Here is a 22,460-nt window from a genome sequence, read left to right as displayed (position 1 = left end):
GTACAGCCTGACACAAATATGAATGAGACACCATAATATTGAGCATGCTGTGTGTTTTAGGGTTTCTTTTAGCCATGTTTCTTCCTCCCAACTTCTAAAAAATACTTAGAAATAAAATCAGAAAATACACTTCATTTCTCCCTCTGCTCTTCACTAACTCTTCACTATCTTCAACGTGATTTCCTACCAAATCCTTGAATAACTAACAATATGAGATGATGAGCTGTTCTTAGGCCAGATGTTCCCAAGCTACACAGCCTATCAGTCTGAGTCCAATGTTATCCATCCACTTTATTACTCTTAAGCTTGTTGCTCTCTGCTAACGCAGCTGGTTCTTTGTTTAGTACAGTTGAAGTAGTAGGAATTTCAGCAGCAGCTTTGTCCTGTTCACTTGTTTTACTGGACGCAGATGATGACTGAGAAGGTGTCATGAGAAACAGTGGAGTTCGCTTCAGCTTTACTGCACGGCTGCGTATGGGTTTTCTAGGCGCTGAGGTGTTGAAAGTCATTTGACATGATGCTTCATCATCAGCACTCTGCTTTCCATGGGGCACCTGGGAATTGCTGGGCTCTGGCTTGCATGCTGTGGACACAGAAGCTGCTTTGTGCAGTATCAAACTTTCACTATTTGGTCGTTTAAGAGTTACTGCAGAATGTGAAGTGTTGTAAGCAGCTACCTTTAATGAAGCTGAATTCTTGACTTTGATATGTGTACTTGTTGAAGGACCTGAGAATCTAATTGGCTTGGGGCCCACTTTGCATGGTATGTAGTCTTCCACTTCAGAGAAATCAATTAAGCGTCTGTAAAACAAAGGATGTTAATTGAAGAAACAAACTATGTATTTGAGTTATTTTTTTTTATAGTTACAAAATCAGCAATGCACAAATCTACTGTTCTATTAATTTTTGCTGGTTATCACATATTGTTCTCAACTGTTGATCGCAGCAGTCAGGCTTGCCTTTGCATCAATAATACAGCAATCTCTTCTACCTCTTTAAGTCATGTTACATGCTAAAATTGGTAAGAAATGGTGCACAAACTGCTGTGTGAAAATGAGGAAGAAGGCAGGAGGAGTTACAGAAAGAAAATATTAAAGTACTACAGTTTTCACCAAATAGAAAATTCAGTAAAAGTTAATCAAATATGTTTTGAGTTATCTACCAAAGTGTCAAGACCCAATTGCACAGAAACAAAATATTTATAGTTCTACATTACGTAATTTGAGAAAAGAAGAATATCCCTTTCTCCCTTCCCTTTCTAAATAATTAAAGATACCCGTTTTGCCAAAAAAAAAAAAAAAAAAAAAAAAGGATAAAAAATCTGTGTAAGAAAGCCTGTGGAATCTCATAGCAACTCTAACTGTCTAAAGTAGAGAGTAATTTTTAAGTAACTCAGAGAACCATTAAAGTACAGAGTAAGGGACACTATTAAAGCACTAACATTCTTCAGGATGCTTGCATTTTGGATTTCAAAAGATTAAATGCCACAGGAATCCATATCAAGACAGAAAAAATGTAAAAGTGTAATATTTCTTATCATTACCCTTAGAAAAGTGGTATATGGTGACACTTCAAGCAGAAAGCCTGCAAATAACCAAGTGCTCATAATGAATCTAGGAAGGCTTTCCTCAGAGCTCTAAGGTAAGAATGTATTCTTGAAATCTGTACATCCTAGACCAAAAGAACCATTAGAACAAAAAGGAAAATTTAAGCATTCAAAGACTTGGTGTTTTAACAGCTGCAGTATAGTACAGGTAAAATGTAATCAGTAACTAGATTAATTTACAATAATATTTCAAGATGGTATATGCTCTCACAAGGATTACTGCAGGTAATTAATACAGCTCTTTGGGTACAGAAAAAATAGAGAAGACAAAGCAGAGAAATGGGAGATAAAAAGGCAAAGGTTGCAGTGGAGCATTCAGGAATATATGTGTTTGGCAGTCAGTCCAGTGGTCATGCTTCTTCCTTAATGAGCTATGAAAAGCAAAGAATACAGTATCCCAAAATGATGGGGAGATGGGGATTTTCAGTTGGATCACTGTGCTGTCATGGCTCTGTGGCTGCTGCTGAAATGACAGCATGGCCAGAGAGACAAGGTAAGCAGGATCCTCCTCCTCAGATAGCAGGAAGATGCTGTTGAGTGGCTCAGATAACTGTAGATGCATCTGCGAATGCTGCTTTTAGGTAATGTATTGCAAATGGAAGTGTTGTCAGAAGTATGACCACAGAACTGGAAAGAAAATATTGTAGTGTAAAAGTAGAGCTTTTTAGAAACATGAAAATCACCTAATCTTTTAAAGTTTTCAATTAGCTAGTCCATTTAGCTAATGCTGTTCTCTACTTTTTGAAATGACTCATTTCCACCCTCACATGATGCTTTAAAGGCTGTAGAATAGAATTTCAGCAGCCTAGAAAAGGTAATTTCCTTATAGCAAGGTCAGTTCTGCTTATGAGCTCTCAGTGAATATATTACATGAAAATGTTAAGAGGAACAACTAAGAAAACTATTCAAAGAACCTGAAACTACACACACACACACACACACACACAAAATCTTTGTGCTGTTTTCCATTTCATGCTAAGCCACCCATGCAGTTCGCCATACCTTTTATGAACTGGAGGCATATGATGCAAACTGCCTTTCAGAGAACGCTCTTCAAGAGTCCAGCATTCGATGAGCTCCTGCGGCACTCTCCAGTAGCTGACACCTGCATTTCAAAGAGACATTGTATCACTGATTGTATCACTGAGCTGAGGGAACACAGTATTGTGTGTACGTCCCCCAGATTAAATGAATGCATGCATTTTATTGTGTAGAATTTCAGCTTTGAAACTACACTGACAAGTAACCTGTGCTTACAGCCAGCATGCCTTTAGGGTTTCCACCAGAGTGCTCAGGGTCTCCATCACCTCTTGCATGCAATGGCTCTCACTACGTCTGTTCATGTATGTTAGCTCACATCTGCTCATTAGAACATCAATCAAGACTTTTTGTGTTTTCCCTTCAAATAACCGCTCCAATGGAGTTTGTATGTGTCACATACTGAATTAGTGGAAACACCCACAGATTTTATTATTGTATAATTATTTGGCAATTATTTTTTTTTTCTGTAGAAAAATACTAAAATAGAAGCGAAGAATTAATACTGTACCTCTTCCTTCCCAGGTGCCGAAAGCATCCATCATCTTTTTCAGTTCAGCTTCAGAGTAATAGCTCCAGATGTATTGGACATTATTTCCAGCTTCTCTAGAAACATTGTTTGTAAGGTAACAGTTACATGGTAAATCTACCTAGGATCCCAAAAATTTAACACTGATGAAATAGTGTTACAGCTATTAGTCTTCTACCAAATTCCAACTATGAAAGGACCTAGAAGTAAATGTTTTGTAAAGTGGGTAAAAAAACATTACTTAGATTTCATTGTCATTTCTATCAGAGATCCAAATTGCCGCTCCCTACTGCCTGCACACCTGTGAGTACCTGTTGCTGGAAAAGGTATTCAGGAAAGAACAGATGTCCATGAAAAACATAATTACAGAACTAATGGTGTAAAATTTATTCTTCTAACTATAAATCATATTTTCAAAGGGAAAACACAGTAGGAGGACAAATACCTGAATTACTATGTATCCAAAACATCTCAGAGTAGATACTCATTTTCCCAGCCTAAATTTAGGAGAATATGTATCTTAATTATAAACATGATGCAATATCAAAAGCTCTAAATAATTTTTCAGAAGGTATACAGTGAATTACACTTCTGATTCTGTACTGTGGGACCAAGGGAAAGACAAACAGCTTCCAGGCACTTGGAAGTACTACAGGTCTACTAATATCTTAACATTTCTACTGTAAAATGCATTCATATTTGTTGAAATGTACGTATCCTTTAAATAATTTAATAATTTCATCTTCAGAAAAGCTGCGTTAAATATTTTTAACTGCTGTTGTAGCAGACTACAAAATAGAACCCCTTAAATCACTGCCAGCTTTGTGAATATTTGGGGGGACATTTTCAGGATTCAGTGATGATTCTTGGTGTAAATATCACTGATAACACTTGATGTAATTATCATCCTAAATTATAATATAATTTTAAATGGTTGAGACATTGAAAAAATAGCAACTGAGATCTTAGAGCAACTGCATGCCAGTGACCTTCTGTAGATCTCTTGAATTCTTTTCCGTTGTGCTTAGTCTTTATTTTGTTAAATCTGAATATTATATTAGCTGGGTGTTTTCAAAGCAGAAAATAATCTCATTCCTGCCAGTGATTTATAGTGTAATAATGCTATATTAGCCAAATAAAATAATATTTAGGTATTATTATGATATGTAAGTCTTCATAGTCTTCCCATAGTGCTTTCATGAGTTTGAAAGTCAGCTTACCTTTTGTAGATGCTTTTACTGTGAATTTTTGTTCCTAGCTCCTTTTTAATTGCATCAGTCCCATCAGCCCTTGTGGCATACACACCAATAATTTTACTCTCACAGCTTGCCCCAGAAGTGCCAAGATAGTGCAGGACCCAAACTGTAGGCTTGGTACAGATTAAATTATAAGAATCACAGAAATCCAACAAAGCCTGGAAAAAAAAAATAAAACAAAAAAGCAAAAATATTAATACTAATTAAGTTCAGTGTTATAAGCTTTCATTCTGAAATTTTCTTAACTGTACTGGTGACCTCTTTTAAGTATATCAAGGATGTAGTTTATCTAGACTATTGTGAACACTATATCTTATCGGATGATAGCAGAGAATGTCCTCCAAGTAGGAGAAATGCACAGACAGGCAACAGGAATACTTGAAGATGGCCCCATTTAAAAAAAAAATCGAAAGTCTGGAACTGCTTTATGCTTTTCAAAAGAAGATGAATAAGGGAGAAACTAAAGAACTACAGAGAACTATACAATGTCTTTCCTACTATACAAGTTTTCAAAGCAGACTTGCACATAAGAGTCAACTTTAAACTGCTTCTGTAATGTAGTGATGGAAAAGTTGAGTACTTGATGGCTATGACTGTGTTATCAGTTCTAGAATTTCTTATCCTAAATCTCAGAATTATATGAAGAGGTAAAAAAAAAAAAAAAAAGTGCTAACTTGTACACGCATAGTTTTATATCTGCTGCTAAGAAATGGTGTGATACATCTTTAGAAGAGTGCATCTTTTAAAATATAAGAAATATACTGACCTTCTTAAGCTCTACATTTGACCTTAAAGAATATGTCTCCATTTCGTTGGCCAAATGGTCAGACAGACTGTATGGATAAGGGATGCCAAAATAATCTGCTTCCTCCTGCAATGCAATTTGAATCTGTTTATCCTCAGGAATCCGAACTTCTCCATGAAGATAATCCAAAAGATATTTAAACAAGCTTCCATCTCGATCAATCAGACAGGCTCCTGAAAACATACACATAATGAACTTAAGATGCTGCTTCTAAGATTTCTCACATTATACCAAATCATCAAGTAAAGCTTTTGTATGAAACTTACTCTCTTTACTTATATAGGAGAAGTAACTAAGTATATTTTCTCTGTTATTTTAAAACTGCTACTTTGTTTCCATGGAATAATAGGTATTTGAAGATAAAATTCATAGTGAAGAATTTTTTGCTTGTTTGGAATGTCGGTGATATCACTGATGTGCACAGGACCATGCCAGTATAAATCTCAGCTAAGTGCTTAATATGCTAAAATCTTATTCTAGGAGCATTTCTAGAATTTTTATTTATTTATTTGTTGCTATTGGAGAGCTTTTTTTTCAATTTTGGATCTAGGTGTAAAAAGCAGCACCAGCTTTTGTATGTATCCAGCCTCAACTAATCTGGATCTTGCTTAAGTTTTACAATTCTGTTTGTTTCTTTCTCTCTTTTGATGCTGGGCTCAATGACCACACAAAATAGCCACTCAAGCTGTACACTGCTGTATATAATATGCTGTTCACTGCAGCTGAAGGATGATAGTAAAACCCTGCTTGTAAAAAGTTTCAAGCATTTCAGATATTTTAAATTGTCAGAAGTGGGCAACAAGAAGTCACTACTGTCCATCCAGCATAGTTTTAGAACTGGGCATACTTTGGCAGTCACTTCCAACTCACAAACAGGGGTGAAATCTGACTCATGAAAAGTTTTATTCAAGTTTTCATATCAAACCATGCTGGTCAAAAATGCAATCTTTAATGGGTACTGAGGCATTCTGAAACAAAGATAAAACCTCAATCTCCCTACATAATGAGCAGATGGAGTCGGATGCCTTGGGAGAATATAGGAAGGCATAAACAGGATCCAAGTTAACACTCATACTGTAGTAGTGTATTCGACAATTTTGATTGCAGCAAAGCAGGGCGAAGTGCTGTACAAACATGCATGTTTGCAAACAGAAATGTCCTGTGGAATTCTGATGAAGTACTCATAAGTCATGCACGCATAATTCATGTATTCAAGAAGCTCAGCAAGTTGGAAGAAAAGAGACGCAATAAAGTGGATACGTAAAAGCATGTATTTACCACAGAGCTCCCTAGGCGGAATGTTTTAGGTGCAGCTTTAACATATTTACCAGACTCATCCATTTTTAGAGGAAAACGTCCACTAAACATAGAAGCTAGCATGGAGTCCTTAAAGCGGCACAGGGACTGGCGCCTGGCGGTGTACAGACATCCTCGCACGTTCAGCCGTAGGATGCCCTGCTCCTCTGCAGCCTTGTCCTCTTCCATCGCATTTGCAAATGAGATGTTAATTACGAGCTATTCCACACTGTAACAGATACAAAGAAGTGTCAGTCTAATGCTAAGGCCGAAATATTGCACAGAGATCCAAGCATTAGCTCAACTAACACGCCTGTTGCACAGTACTGTAAATCAGAATCGCAAAATTCGAAATGATGCTTACACCTTCACTATAAACAACGATGACATTTATTTTGCCGGAAAACACGCGGTTACTCTTTTGAGGCATACGGGGGGGCAGATTTGTGGTTAGTACGTGTGAAAGACGCGCTAGAAGGACAGCAACAAAACGCATCCTAGGAACTCTCGGAGAGCCGCCCCGCGCAGGCCCGAGCGCTCCCTCCTGCGCCGGAGCCGCTCCGCAGGAGAGGCACTGCCCACCCAGCCCTCCGCAGCCGCGGGCGCGCACACGCCGGGACGGCGCCTTCCAGCCGCGCGCAGGGCGGCCGCCATCGCGCGTTACCTGCGCCGCCGCCTCCCCGCGGCCGGAGCGGGCCGGGCGCCTCCGGGCCTCCTCGGCTCCGCAAAATGGCGGCAGGAAGGGCCGGGCCGGGGGCGTGCGAGCGGAGCCACCGCGGCATCTCCCGACCGGGGGCACCGCCGGCAGCCCCGACCCGAGCCCGCGGGCAGCAGGCGGCCCGCCGGGCGCGGCTTCGGTGCCTTCGGCCTCCGAAGGGAGGCGTGCATGCGTAAACTCGGCTGCTCTGTAAGGCAGAAACCTTTTTTCTTTTTCTCCTCTTTTTTTTTTTTTTTTTTTAATCTTAGAGCACGTTGTTAGCGCTTTAATATATTTCAAACATCCTGGACAAGTGCAGACTGCTAGGTGCTTCCCGTGCACTCTCATGCGCAACAGCTTAGAGAGAGTGCCCTGCTCGAAGCGGTTCATGGCTGCGGTGCAGTTGCTTGCTGACCAAAATGCTGCATGAACAGACACACAGCGTCAGATTCTCATGATAAGAGCCTGATATTTATAAATGCCAAATTAATAATTGTACAAAATGCAGTAGTGCCAAACTGCTGGTTTCCGCAAACTTTCTGGAAAGTACTCGAGCTGCCTGTATGTGTAGAAAAGAGATAAAACTTAGAACATTAATGATTCTTCTAATTGGGACCCGAAGCCCATTAAGAATGCAGTTAGCTTCCCGCTGCACATGCAGGAACACACCCATATCATTTTTAAGCTTTGAGAGCTGTTATAACAGGTCTGTCTTTCCCTCTCTTTCCCTCTCATCCCTACTCAGTTTAAAGGCTGATAATGGGATCTCAAGTGATTGCAAACCAGACTCCTCTATTTAGTGCATGCAGAGTGTAAAGCCTCCCAGCCTTTTAGGCTCTTCCCCCCGTTAAGCAGCTGGTAGCTAACTGAGGATTGTTCACGTGTGAAAAGTTCCTCAGCTGAATGCAAAGGAAAGTAGCACCCAGGTGCTAACACAACACTTATTTTGCTTATTATCAGCAGTTGTGACATAAATGTTAGCTGGAAGCAGATTGGGGATTGCTCCCTCAGGAGATGGGACTGCTGTAAAAGTGAAGGAAATGAAATCTCATGACTGGAGCTGGGTGAAAATACTGCCTGCTTGAGAGCAGAGGGAGGTGAGTCACAGCAACTTGCCTGACTTTCTGTTGTTACAGTTGCATGATGTTATTCTGTTATTTTCTCAGAATTTACAGTGGCTACAGTTACTCGAAGCTGCTTTGTGAAGGGGAACATACCACAGGCATGTAAGGTGCGCTGGGTCAAGTCTGTGTTTTAAAAGGATTGTGTAGAAGCATGAGGTTATGCAGCTTCAGGACCATGCTGAGAAACTGTGCCAAATCTCATTTGGAAATGAGGGGGAAAAAATGCATGGTTTATTATTGTTATTACAGTTTCACCTTTCCATGTCCCTGTAAACTTTCAAATAAATTAAAACAATAACTTTTTTCCCCCCTTTTCCCCCAAACTGTTTACTATGTATGTATTAATGCTTAGGCCAACTGCAGCAATCAGTGTGTCTGCCTGAACTGATGGCAGAACTAGGCTCACGTGGGGGAAGAAAATGCATGTGAGGGAATGTTAAAGCATGTGGCCTGTGCCTTTGGGATCAGAGCAGACTTTGGAGGAAAGCATCTTGCTGGGCTCAAGTACTTTCTTCCATCTGCCAAACCTAACTGCCTGAAAAGGATGAGATGAGCCTTGCTCCAGTTGTAACACGGGAGCTTCTTATGCGTGCAAGGAGTGTGCACACTCAGTGTCATCTTTCGTTTGCAAATTTGTTGATGTCGCTTTGATAACTGCCTTGATACTTGGGTTGTTGCTTCTTCTATTGCAACTCCTTTTAAAGGGACTATTTCACAAAAAAAAAAAAAAAAACCCTATACGTAAAGGCCTCTCTTGTATGAAACGCTACTCCGTAATGTAAAGGCTGGCATTTCAAGATCTAATGTAATTCTTTGCTTCAAAACAAAAAGCTGTGATGGGCAGGAACCACCCCGGCAGCGCCGTTTGTGCTGCAAATGTGCTCCATTCGCGCACAGTCAGATCGCGGAGGTTGTCTGCTTTCCTGAACTGACTGCCTCGGCGCGAGGGCGGGCGCGAGGGTTACCCGCCGACGGCCGTTGGGCTCGCGCAGCCGTTGGCCGCCCCTGAGGCGAGGCGGGAGCGCTACCCCGCGCCTTCTCGGAGCCGCTTGCGGAGCATCGTTCGCTGCTCCAACGGACTTTGCAGCCTGGTCTTTCTTGCTGTGTGCTTCGGTATTTAACACCGGTAACGCGCTTTATTTAAAAAACTTACTTTTAAAATCTGGCCTGACGAAGCTGATTCGGTTGCACTGTCAAGTGATGTAAACTTTTGCTTTTTTCATCTCTCCCCTGCCCCCTTCACTTTTAAGGGTAAATCTGAAGAGGTAACTTGATGGAATGTATGAAGGTAAAATCTCTCATCCTTGCAGTCTTCATATTTGTTAGTAAAATATGATAATGTGACCTAAATCTTGGATAATCTCCTCATAAAGAGATAATGCGGCCTAAGCTCAAAATTTGTGAACGAAATCATGTGTCATTTGCAGATTCCTCTTGCCAGTGTGCATTTCACCTGACAAGGTTCTTTTTGATGATGGATAAACAAGCAGCTGCTAAATTATCCACTGCTTTTTCTTTGGGTGCTGTCAGAGGACACAGGAAGAGGGACAGAGCGTTACAAACTGCAAAACTGAACGCTTCTTTGGCATCTAAAATCAAATCTAAATTAATAAGTAAGTCCCGTGAAGCCTTTTACTGTGCTTAGAACTTAGAATGTCGCTTAGAACTTAGAATGTCGCTTAGAACTTAGAATGTCGCTTAGAACTTAGAATGTCGCTTAGAACTTAGAATGTCGCTTAGAACTTAGAATGTCGCTTAGAACTTAGAATGTCGCTTAGAACTTAGAATGTCGCTTAGAACTTAGAATGTCGCTTAGAACTTAGAATGTCGCTTAGAACGTATGACTTCAAAGTGAAGAACAGTTGTATCTAGTGTGATTTGCTGAATGGCTGCTGTTAAAAAATGTGGTGTATTCAGTATTTTCGGAGAGACTGATAGTTAAAACACGTGGTTCTAATTTGATTATTAATCTAATTGTCTACATAGTTCTAGTGCTTTCTCTTTGGTGTCCTAGTGTTTTTAAAAAACATGCTCAAATACATCTCTAACATCCATGCTTTATCTTGAGCATCTAAAACCTGAGGTACCAAAATGAGTTAAATCAGTAGCAGTTTATGACATAGTTGTCATAGCATCACATGTTCAATTCCCACTTGCAAAGTGGTATTCATAACAAATTCTTCATTGAGACACTTAAGGAATCAAAGAATCCTGCAGATGTTAACAGACTGATTTGAGCATTTGTCAGAACATACTTTGCTTTCCCGGTCAGCCAGGGTTATGTTAAAACACTTTTTTATGCTAGATGTTTAAGTCCACAGCAATTTCAAATCTTCTGCAAAAGATAGGGAAAGTGTAAATATAGCAAAACACTATTTCAGAGATCTCTGGTTCAAGCAGCACAGCTAACTGAATCTTGATTTCTGCTTCTTTTTCTGTAAATGATGCAGCAAGACTTTTAATGTGATTTATGCCAAGAATATTAATTTCAGTGAAAAATGAATCAGTAGTATTGATGAGTAATATCCATGTCCCTTAGGGATTCCCATGTTGCAAAAATAATGCAAACAATTCACAAAGCCAAATAGTAATTTAAAAGCATAATGTTTGGATTCACAAGGTGCTGCTGTTGTTGCGTGTTTCCCTAAGCAAAGAAATGAAGCCCTCCTGATTTTTGTATGACAGGTCACAGAAGTAATAGCTTAGGACAGTGAATAAATACAGCAATAGCACTTCATGCTGATCTTGCTCCTTCTGGTTTTGCAAAAGAGCATGGCCAGGCTCATCTGAGTTAAAGCTAGCTCTGTGTGCGCTATGAATATGAGGTGAAATGTTTATCTCAGTAATACTCCGTCACTGAGGAAAAAGGGGAATAGTAGTTAAAAGGTTTGGTAGCAGATGTGAGTAGGCAAGTTTTCATTACAACGGTTGACGATATATTTCTAAACTTCTTTCATTTGCTGAAATGTACATTCTTGCACAAAATGTTTAAACTTTCTATTTGTGAAACGTATTTTATTTTTTCTTTGTTAAAAGGCAGGAACCGTTGTTATGCCTACAAAACCATACACTTTAAAATGATGTATTCAAAACTCTTAAAATATCTTTGTTTAAAAAAAAAATAAAATCCAGATGAGCAGAATCCTTGCATGAGACTCAAAGCTAATAGAAGACTTCAGAATGGCAGCCAACAAGGAACAGTTTTATGTCAGGCTACTGTTCTGCCAAAAAAATATAAATGAAAAGTATTATTATGTAGTGAGACTACATATAGAGAGGGCCTGGAATTGGAGCCATTGAAAATAAAACGCTATGATTTTGTCTCCTATAGATAATTCATCAATGTTGAAAGTATCTTTAAAACAAAATAATAAAGCATTAGCTCTGGCTTTGAGCGTGGAGAAAGAAAGTTCTCGGAAGCTGAAGAATGAGAGGATTTTTCTTCAGAAAGAAGTAGAAAAGCTGCAGCTTCATAATATCCTGCTTCGTCGAAAACTAAGCTGTTTGGTATATTGCCAATAATGTTTAAGCCTAGATCAGCTAAACCAAGCTTTTGTCTTTAATTGAAACATAATATTGCCTTTCAAAATGGTGATTTCAAACACTTGCATCTCAGATTTTTGGAGCTGTCATCTTCATAGCAAATCATTGTTTTTTTGATTTTCCTTTCTTAGGAATTTTTACACTAACCAGTTTATTCAAGAGTGTATCTGTATAACCATGGTTATTTCAGTGTCAGCTTCATTTCTGTGTTAAAAGGTATTGAAAATTTAGTTTGTCCTCAGCTGGGTGAAAAATTACAACAAATACCTTTATATCTTGTCTTTCTTAGAAAAAAAATAAATTTAAAAGATACTTTTATATTTTTTTCTTCCTTTGCATGCAGAATAAAACTCTTAGAGAAATAGGAGCATTTTTGAGTGATAACCTGTTAAATGCAATAGAAATAAGCAGTCTTTCTGAGGTAAGACTTTTTCTAACTATTGCCATATCAAAATCTATGTAATAGCTCCAGGATAATATTTTCAAAATATCTAAATGACTAAAATGTTGAAATCATATATGCATTTAAAAACATCTACTCCTATTGTTTAAAGTAGAGGAGAGTCCCTAGTCCAGTGAAGTCAGTGGCATTTCACTGCTACAGGCAGTAAAGATAGAGGATTTAATCTTGTTTACAAAAAGTCTGAAAGTTATGTATCAGATGAAATGCAGTTACATGACTTTAACAAAATACTTCTTCCCCACTGTTCTTCTTTTGAAAGAATCTTCAGAGTTCTTTTCCTCTGTCAGAAAGTCCACGTAGCTGTACTGATGGCCAGGTGAAGAGTATGTGTCAGTCAGCAAGGTAAGTTGTATTAAATCTGGAAGCTGGTAAGTATGTGTGGATTTTTTTTTTTCTTACAATTAATCTTTTTATGATATTTTTGAAGCAACTAGAAACAATTTCCTACCTAATTCAGAAACTATCTGCAACTTTTAATGATCAAGATGATAGTGGGAGTAAACATGTGTTTGAATAACTTGCTTCTTTCTACGTGAGATCTCACCAGCACAAAGCAGATGTAGTGTCATAAATACCACTGCCCCTAAGACAGAAGCAGAAGTAAAGTGCATTTCATACCAGAAATTTTCTCTTCTTATATATTACTGAAGAAACGTTTTAAACAGTTGAATATTATGGTATAAAACATAAAATCTTCACAGTAAACTTTTCTCTTTTCAGATCTGTAGAATTGCCAGTGAAGCTTCCTTTACTTGCAACATCTGCTGGAAAACAGCAAGGTAGCCCTTCTGTGTGTGACATAGCAAATTATTTTAGAAGTACCGCTATTTTGTCAAAGGAAACATGTTCAGATCAAGTCCAGTTTGCATCATCGTTGCTTTCTCGTAAAAGTAATCAAAAGTTAAATGAAGTAGATCTGATGGAAGCAACCATTGACAAAATTTTATTTTTTAGGATGCAAGATGTATTTTCTGTACAGAAAATACCTGTTTTTCAGAGCTAGATGAGGGTTGGTATGAAATAGTTCATTATTTGATGTGTAATACAGAAGATATGGTGAGATTTCTAAACTGTAATACGCTTCTCAGAAGCAGTGACCACCCATAAGCACACGTGTCTCGACGATAACATGTAGACTGTTGTTCATTCAAATAATACATAAAAGTGTAAGAAAATTAATGTGAACAGAATGGCATTGTGGTAGTTAAATAGCTGCAGAGGTCTTAGAAAACAAATAGATTTTTATTTCACAGAATCATAGAATTCTTAGAGTTGGAAGGCACTGAAGGCCATCTAGTCCAATTCCTCTGCAGTGAACAGGGACATGCCCAGGGCCTGATCCAGACTCACCTTGAAAGTCTCCAGAGATGAAGCATGAACCACATCACTAGGCAACCTGTTCCAGTGCCTCGCCACCCTCACAGTAAAAGAATGTTGTTTTCCAAGGTTCCCATCCAACTTTCAGTAAGGCGTCTTATTCTGACAAGCTGCTAAAGTTTTTTTTTTTTTGTTTGTTTTTTTCCTTCCAGAAAATCAGTTTTGCACAGAACTAAGCAGTAATAGTGCGTTCCTAACTCACATCAATAATGTACAACCTCTAAGACAGTCTGAGGATTTCACAAGACAAGATGATAGTTCATTGCCATTCTGTGGAAATGTGACTGAAAGAAAGAAATATGCAACACATTATGGGTCAAAAACACAACTTACTGTAAAGGATTCTGGTAGAAAATGTAGCTCAAATCTTCCTCCTCATGGTAGCAGCAGCAATGAGGTGAATGTGAAGGAAAGTCCAAGTGATTTGCTTCGCATTATTCCTTCACAACTTGATTTTAGCAGTGAATGTAAGGAGATGCTTCCTATTGATGGGATAAAACCTGAAGAAACTGTTTATGATGCTGATATGGAGTTGACTGCCAGCGATGAAGGTGAACTGCTCACAGTTGCATCAAAAGACAAATTACATAAAAATAATAATGCCAATTCTGGTAAAGTACTGGCAAATTTCAGAAAAGTAAAATATTCTAAAAGTGAGAAAGAGAAAATTAAAAACAAGACTGAAGTCAATTCAAATTTTTATGCAGAAGAAAACCATGTTAGGGCTGACAGTAACATTTCAAATATGACTGACCCACAAACTCAGCTATTCCAAAGTCAGACAGAACAGCTACCTACACAGAATTCTACAGTGAAACAGAATTTACTGAATACCAATAACTGTAATCAAAACCAAAATTGTCTAAGTAAGGATAAAGATACTAGAAGAACATACCTAGTTAGCTTAGTGCTTCAAGAACAAGAATCGAATAAAGAAAATTCCTCAGAAACATTGGAAGATGTGGAAAACAAAATAATAAAAGCATCATCAAGCTTATCTAGTGAGATTCCACCTCAAGTTTGCTGTGCTGAAAGCTTGGCGTTCCAGGATAACAGCTCTAGTGTACCACCTTTACAGCAGGACTTTCCGCATGAAAACAAGAACAGTGTCAGACTGCTAAGAAATGGGAAGGCCTTTCAAAACCCTTCAAAAATGAATACAGCTAAACACTGTAAAGTTGATAATGGGAAGTATGAGGAATATGGTTCAAAAAAGTCTCAAACAGACAGGTGCAAATGTGACAGCAAGAGAAAACAATACCAGAAGAATATTATAAAGAGCAAATGCAACAAAGAAGGTGGTTACAGACAAAGAGAAACTGAAAATGACAGTGTTAATAATATTATTCAAAAAGTAGATCAAAAGAGTGGTAATTTTTCACCAGGCAGATTAAAACACACGTTGGCAAAGGCTGCACGTAAAGCATATGTAGTACCAACTAAAGATCTTACTACGTTCTCGCTTTGCAGAAGGGAAGAACTAGAAAATAAGAATGCATTGTGCACACAGGCTGTTCATGGAAATAAAATAACTGAAACCCAGCAATCTCAAGGAGCTTTAGTTGCTCAGAATGGTATGGCAATGAATATACCACAAGCTAAAGCCTCTACAGGAAATGTTGACAGCAATGCTGATAAGTTAAAGAGAGCAGATTCCTCATCAGCAGCATGTGAAGAATCTAACATTAGTAATTCTTGTGACAATCAAGTGAAAGAAAAAGGGAGCCTTAGTTCTGGTATCATGGAGAGCAGACAAAAAAAGAATTATTTCAGGCATACTGATCAGGGTCAGCTGACTTTTTTGGATGACCAGGAAGTCTCTGATGAGATGGATTCCTTTATGAACAAGTTAAAGCCCACAGTGCAAAAACTAGAAATTTTAGAATCGTTACCTGTTGATTGTTCCAAGAATATAACAGTCAGTACAGGTAGCTTTTTCCATAAAGATTTTTCTGAAATGAAGCCCACAGCTCTTGATAATCTTAATGCTTCCACGAACTCTATACTGAAAAATTCAGAAATTTCAGGGAAAACCGATCAAGAGAAAGCACCGGTTTCTGGAAAAGCAAAGCAGAAATCAGATCATATTTCTAAAGAGATTTCTGAAAAAACTTTGACACATTGTCATGGTAAGTGTATGAGAATTGGGGAAAAAAAGCATTTTTAATTAATTTTTGTATGGAGTAATGATAAAAATATGTTCTCTCAAAAGTATTCCACTGGTTCCTTGCTTACAGTGAATGAAATAGAAGTGAAAAGGTAAGGCTCAAAATCACTAAAATGATTCATGTATCAGTCTCGCAATTGTGATAACTAATATACCTGCTACTGTGTAATGTGTTCCAAAAAGACATTTTGTCACACAGATTAAGCAGTCCCTGTTCTTGAGGAGCAGTTATAATTGGAACCTGTGTTCATTTTGCACAAGAATGTTGTACGATTCAGAAAAGTGGGGTTAAAAAGATAAAGTAACTTTAAGTTTTATACAAGAGAAACGTCACTGTACACTGTTCCCTCCATAGACGGGGAACAGAAACAAGGGTGGTTTTCATACAGTAGGCTTACAAATTCCATATTCAGTGTCACAATGTAATAGTATCAAAATAGGTGCAAAGGCAAGCCATCATTCATCTGGCAAATATGAGTTTCCTCTGTGTGATCAAAAGCAAGTATTTTCTGCCTCAGGCAAGTTAAGGTGGGTAAAGACTTCATTCTCCAAATGTGAAAATATGAGGGTTTCTGTTTTGTTGAAAAACTGCTTCCCATACGTTCTCATCTGGATGCAGTAAATCCAAGACTTGACCTGTATCAGCAGGGAATGTATGCTCCTGGAAGACACTGACAAGAATACAGATTAAGGCTGTGTTTATTTTATCTTGGATTGGTACCTCTATTAAATCTCTGTGCTTTCCGGAGAGCCTGTGATCCACCTTAGATTTTTTTTGAAATTTGGGGTAATGTAATAATTTCACTATTTCTCCCAACTTACCAAAATCTTTCCAAACTAAGTATTGAGGTTTAGTCTGGTATTCTGCATTTGATCTTAAAAAATTTTGCAATATTGATAGTGGTGCTTCTGAGGCTGGTTGCATCTTAGCAGGGTATTGAACTTTCACATTTGCAGTGACTGAAAATACAAGACATCTCAAATAGCTCTGTAGTATAAATTTTGAAGATAAGGAGGTTCACTTAATCACCTTGCTGTGCTTTGTGCGTGCATGCTCATAGAGCAGGTGCAAAGCTGAAAGATGTTATTAGTTGTAGACAACTCTTGTACAGTTTGATCCCTCCACATTACACACGTGTGCCCTCCCTCCTGCATCTAAGGCCATGATCTGCCTGCAGTTTTGGGTTTTTTTACTGTAACATTATACCTGCTAGCTGCAGATTAGGGCACCTCTGGGATTTGATTGTGTCTTAAGAGAGTGGTAGACCTCAAACAGCTCCAAACTAGGTTAGGTTGAAAGCTGTTGTAATATCCTTCCCTTTGATCACATTCCATTATTTGTAGAGCACCTTAAGCAAAGGAATAGCATCCAAAGTGCCTGAATTACAAGAAATACAAGGGCTGCTCTGAAAGTAGTATTTTATTATTTCAGCACATGACATCAGAGGCAGATGCTGGCTGTATGTTCTGACAGAATGCCGTCTGCCATAGCCATGCATATAAAGCGAAGGTGCGTCACTGAATTCCTCCATGGGAAAAAATAGCACCCACTGATGTTCATTAACACTTGCTGAATGCTTATAGAGACCAAACAGTGGACGTGAGCACAGTGAGGTGATAGGTGGTGTGTTTCAGAAGTGGTGACGGTGAACGTGAAAGACAAGCCACATTCCAAATGGCCATGCACAGCGGTCACACCATAAAATGAACGCTGTCTCAATCAACTCATCTGTGCAAATCAGCTGATAGTGATGACTATGATGAAAAATAGTGTTTTGTCACTGAGGATTTGCTCTATCGAATACTGTTATCGTGCTCTTTGTATCAGTTGTAGTTTCCATGGAAATAAATAGGAAGCATTACTTTCGGAGTGACATATATACTAATGACAGATAATTGTGAATTGAAATTTTACTTAACAGTTCAGAAAATATTTAAAATGAATCATAAAATATTTTTTTCACAGGGAAAACAGCTTTGCAAGATGTGACAAATACTAGTGAGTTTTCTCACACTTCCTTACCTAAATCCTCCCAGATTTTAGAAGAAAACTCAGCAGAACCAGTGAGACGAGGAAGAGCTGCTATTTGCTACAAAGAACCCCCTCTAAACCGGTAGGTATCAGATGGAGAGGGGTGGTTTTGTTTATAGTATACAACTTAATAAAGATTTGCTATTAAAACCCCCAAAATTCCTAAGAAATTAACTATTTATTTTGCAAACTGGAGTGTAATGATCCCTCAGTGTTCACGTTTCCTGTTAGTGTGGCAGGATTTCCAGGTGCCAGAGTCAGACATATGTAGCCTACAGTTAAACTTTTTATGCCAGTATAATAATGATGAGTTTTAATATTTGTCATGACATAAACCCCTTTGGAGGTGTATAATTGTGAACGTTATACTTAAATGTTATACTTTTGCCATAAAAAATGCCCTTGTAATATTGCCAAGTGACAAGATAATTTCTGTAATGATATTACAGAATTCTGTAATCTTCCTTTAGCTAGATATATCTAACATAATAAATCATTTGATTTTAAGATATTTTAATTTAATAGTTATCTAGCTCAGTGTTCTTGCTCAGTTCACTAGCACAAGATTTCCAAGATTTTTTAAAGATATGGCAGAGATTACCATAGCTATTAAAAATTAAAAGAGGATTTCAAACATCCATTAATAAAATCAGCATATTTGTACAAATGGTGTACCTGTAGACCTAAATCTCAATGGACCGTTAAGTTGAAAATAATTCCTGAACATATTCAGACAGCTTTAGCCACCACTTTTTGGTGGTTGTTGCTTTTTCTATCCTAATCTAAGGAAAAAATATCTTCTATTATATGTGTATTGATAGACTGCATACTCAGGAGCTAAAGACTATTGAGATTTTCCCATTATAGTCTGGAGAATTAAAGGGTTATAGGTACTTATTTTACAAGTCAGGTGCAGAAGGGAGTATGTTGGTGAAAATGAGGGGAGAAGAAAATAAAGCCACAAACTGAAAATTTCACACAGTATTTCCATACACCCACAAAATATTTTTGTTTCCCTTGGTAAGCAAGCAAATAATTAACTGAGGCACTGAGGTTGAAGACAGATAGAAGCTAAAAGCAAAGTAAGAACTGTCTATAATTTTATCACCATTTGTGTGTTTGTTTTTCAGAAGTATTTATGAAACTGTGTTTGTAAAATTACAAAAAAAAAAAAAAAAAAAAGAAAGAAAAAAGGGGGGGGACTATAGTTGCATTTTTGCTTTACTGATTTTAATTGGATGCTAAATTGATGCTGTGATAATATGGCCACTGACACATTCTCCTCTGGATGATTAGGTTTTGTATTTCTGAAGAGAGATAATAAAGCAAAAATAGGAAAAAAAAAATTGGAATTCACTTGAGAATTTCAATTACATGACTATGATTTTTAGCATTATTTTCAAAAAGAATGTTATCTATGCTTTGCTAATTCAATCATATTTGTTTTCCATAAAATTAAGTTCTTTAGTGTATCTAACTTTCAGTGGGATTATTTAGCACGTGCAATTGTTATTATAATTATATAGACATATGGTGACACTCACATGATATTTCCTATTTCTTTTGTTCACAGAAAATTAAGACGTGGGGATCAGTTTACAGATACACAGTTTCTGCATTCCCCAGTCTATAAAGTAAAAAAGAAAAGAAGCTTTAAAAGTAAATCAAAATTTATTTGAAGAAGACAAGAGAATTGCCTTTATGAACAGCACTTCTGAAATGGTACTCTTTTTTTCTTTCCAAAAAACTATAGTTTAGTAGTATAGGATGCTTATTGTTCTTCAATAGATAAACAGAAAACAAAGACTGCAAAACGGAATTTCTCGGAAAAGACCCACAACACAAGGGACATAGAACTCTTCACCAAAGAAAGCAAATTCAGGTTAGAATCCAGTCTCGTGTTCTGAATTTTTGCTCAGTAATTTATAATCTTTTCAAAGTATTTGCAGCACTTATTAATTTGTAAGAAAAGTGTAAGTTTTAATGAGAATTAAAAACAATCACGTTTGGGAATTACTGTGATTTCTTTGTATATACTATGAGCAGAGTAATTTATCAGTGCTAGCTGGAGCAGATATAAGCATCCTAAATATAGGTGCAGAGAGCCTTGGGTGTGGTTGTTTTTTCTTTGGTTTGTTTTGGTTGTTTTTTTGTTTGTTTGTTGTTGCTATTTGTTGTTGCTTTTATCTGACAGAGTCACACTGAGATCTGAATGAGGAGATCTCATTTTTAGGAATTGTTGAAAGAAACCCAGTATCATGCATATGGCTCATAGGCAATGCTCGTAGCAATGCTTTGAGTTTCCAGTTGAGACTGTGCTACTGTGACAAATACTACAACCATGCCATAGCACTCAGCTATCAGTTTTTAGACCATTTCCCCTCTGGACCCTCATCAGTCACTTCTGCGTTCTGTTGTGCCTTGTCATGAGACAAACAACTTTTGGGTGATATCTAAGTTCTAAATGCTGCCAGCTGCAGGCTGTAGCTCACAACCCCCGTAATCTCTATGGATTATTTTGGATAGGGTTCAGAGTCGTTTTGGAACCAAGATCATTTTTTCTCATTTTTAATGAGACACAAATAAAGTGATTCTTAACACAGTATTAATCAGACAAATTTATGGAAGAAAAATCCATGAGGAATTACTGGAAATGCTGTTTTTAAGGTTATTCACTCTTGAAACCCTTCACAGACTGAGCAGTTCTACAGTAAGCTAGACCTCTGATCTCATCTGGTAACTCTTGTATTTATAAAGTTTAAAAAACAAACAAAAATCAGTACTCTTTGTACTTCATTGTAGCTTTTCTAGCATTGTAACCTGGGTAAGTGAGAAAATCCTGGTTTCTGTATATTTGAAAGACAAAGTGTTTGAGAATAGTCAGCATGGATTTACGAAGGGAAGATCATACCTGATTGAGCTGATAACCTTCTGCAATGTTACCATTAGCATGGTGAGTGAGGGGACAGCAGTGAATGTTTTTTACCTCTACTTCAGTAAGGCTCTTGGCAGGATTCTCAACAGTCCTTTTCTTTCTGAAGTGCACTTCGCATGTCGCTACACTGGTAAAATCATTATGAAGAGGTGAGGTAATGGATGGAAACATAGAATCTATCTTGATCCAATACTATTAAAGAAAGAACTACATACACTGCTATACGCTTCTTCACATATCAGCATCACTAGCTGCATCATTAGAAATCCAAAAGAAGCATCTGTTACAACTTGTATTCCCCATACTGGCACTGCATCAGCGAAATACAGTAATTTCATTTGTTTGTCCTAAATGGTTATTTCTCTCTATTGCCTATGGTTTGAAAATTAAAAACAGAAGTCCAGGTTTCTTTTCTTGGGGGGGAGAGAAAAAGGATCTTTTGGAGATAGTCTTAGTTATTTTTTCAGTGACGTTCTTGCTGTTCAACACTGCCTCTGTTACTACCAGTTAGGCTGCTGTTGTGTTTCAGGCAGTTTTAAATCGAGCTGTAAAACCTGGGCTTTATGCCTTACCTTCTTCAACTTGCATTAAGTATAGATATCTTTCAGAGTATGAAAGGATAAAGAAAGTGACCTGAGAGAGGGAAGAAGTTACTTTATGTACGTCTGAAATCACATCACTGTTATTACAGCACTTGTTTCATTGTTATCCATCCTTACTTTTGTTGCTCAAGTTGATGCTACACACAGAGATAACATTTACTCTTAATATCTAAGGTCTACTTATTTTGTTTATTCTATAAAATGGTTACTTGAAGCACTGCATAAGAAATGATGGAATACCTGCTTAGTGCTGAATCTTCACTTTCACTGTAAAAACAGCTCAGAATGTTCCAGATAAAATTGCATCTGCGGCCGTCACAGGGATTAAGATCTTACTCTTTTTTTTTTTTTTTTTTTTTTTTTTTTTTTTTTTTTTTGAGGATAAGGTACTTCGGGCTTCTTTTTGTGGCATCAAAGTTGTTTTTTCTTCCTTGCGTTTATGCAATTACTTTAAAATATATATTTAATATTTTCATTTATTACTGAAAGATTTTTGTTTGTTTTAAAGAAAATTACTTCAGTATACTTGCACAGCTATGGGTTACAGAATCACTGTTTAAGTGGCCCTTATAATTAAGTGGCCCTTATAAATGCTTAGAATGCTTAGAATGAAGAATATTTTGTGAGCAGAAATTTATGCAAAATTTCCACAGGGCCTACGATCACTAATTTGCTGGGTTTAACCACAATTCAGAATTACTTTGGAGACTAAACTGTTACATAGGTGGCTCCAAAATTAGTGCCTCCAGTTTAATTCTTTCAGAACTCTAACAAAAAGCACAACAATACTATTTAATAGAGAAAATTCTCAGCTACAAAACATTATTTTCCAGCAAGAGGCTGCATGCTATGCTTGTGAAAGCTTGCAACAGCAGAGGTGACCCACTGTTGCCACCGCTGAAACGCATCATCCTTGCCTTGCTGTGCTCAGTTCCACTGCTTGGTCTCCGTAAACTTTCAGCAAGCATCGATGAATGTCAGTGGGTGCCA

General features: G+C 37.6%; 1 protein-coding gene across 1 annotated transcript; it reads right to left on the bottom strand.

The window, feature by feature from the left end:
• Positions 1 to 278: 278 nt before the first annotated feature.
• On the bottom strand, positions 279 to 6,719 carry KCTD18 (potassium channel tetramerization domain containing 18; the record flags this gene model as incomplete). Its single annotated transcript, XM_079538770.1, has 6 exons — positions 279 to 801; positions 2,609 to 2,711; positions 3,156 to 3,250; positions 4,394 to 4,587; positions 5,196 to 5,407; positions 6,563 to 6,719. 6 exons carry the CDS (start codon positions 6,717 to 6,719, stop codon positions 279 to 281), a joined length of 1,284 nt encoding a protein of 427 aa, XP_079394896.1.
• Between the last annotated feature and the right edge of the window lie 15,741 nt (positions 6,720 to 22,460).

Source organism: Tetrao urogallus, assembly GCF_951394365.1.
Source record: "Tetrao urogallus genome assembly, chromosome: 8".
NCBI lineage: Eukaryota > Metazoa > Chordata > Aves > Galliformes > Phasianidae > Tetrao > Tetrao urogallus.
The sequence above is the reverse complement of the archived record's forward strand: the minus strand, read 5'-3'. Positions and strand labels throughout refer to the sequence as shown.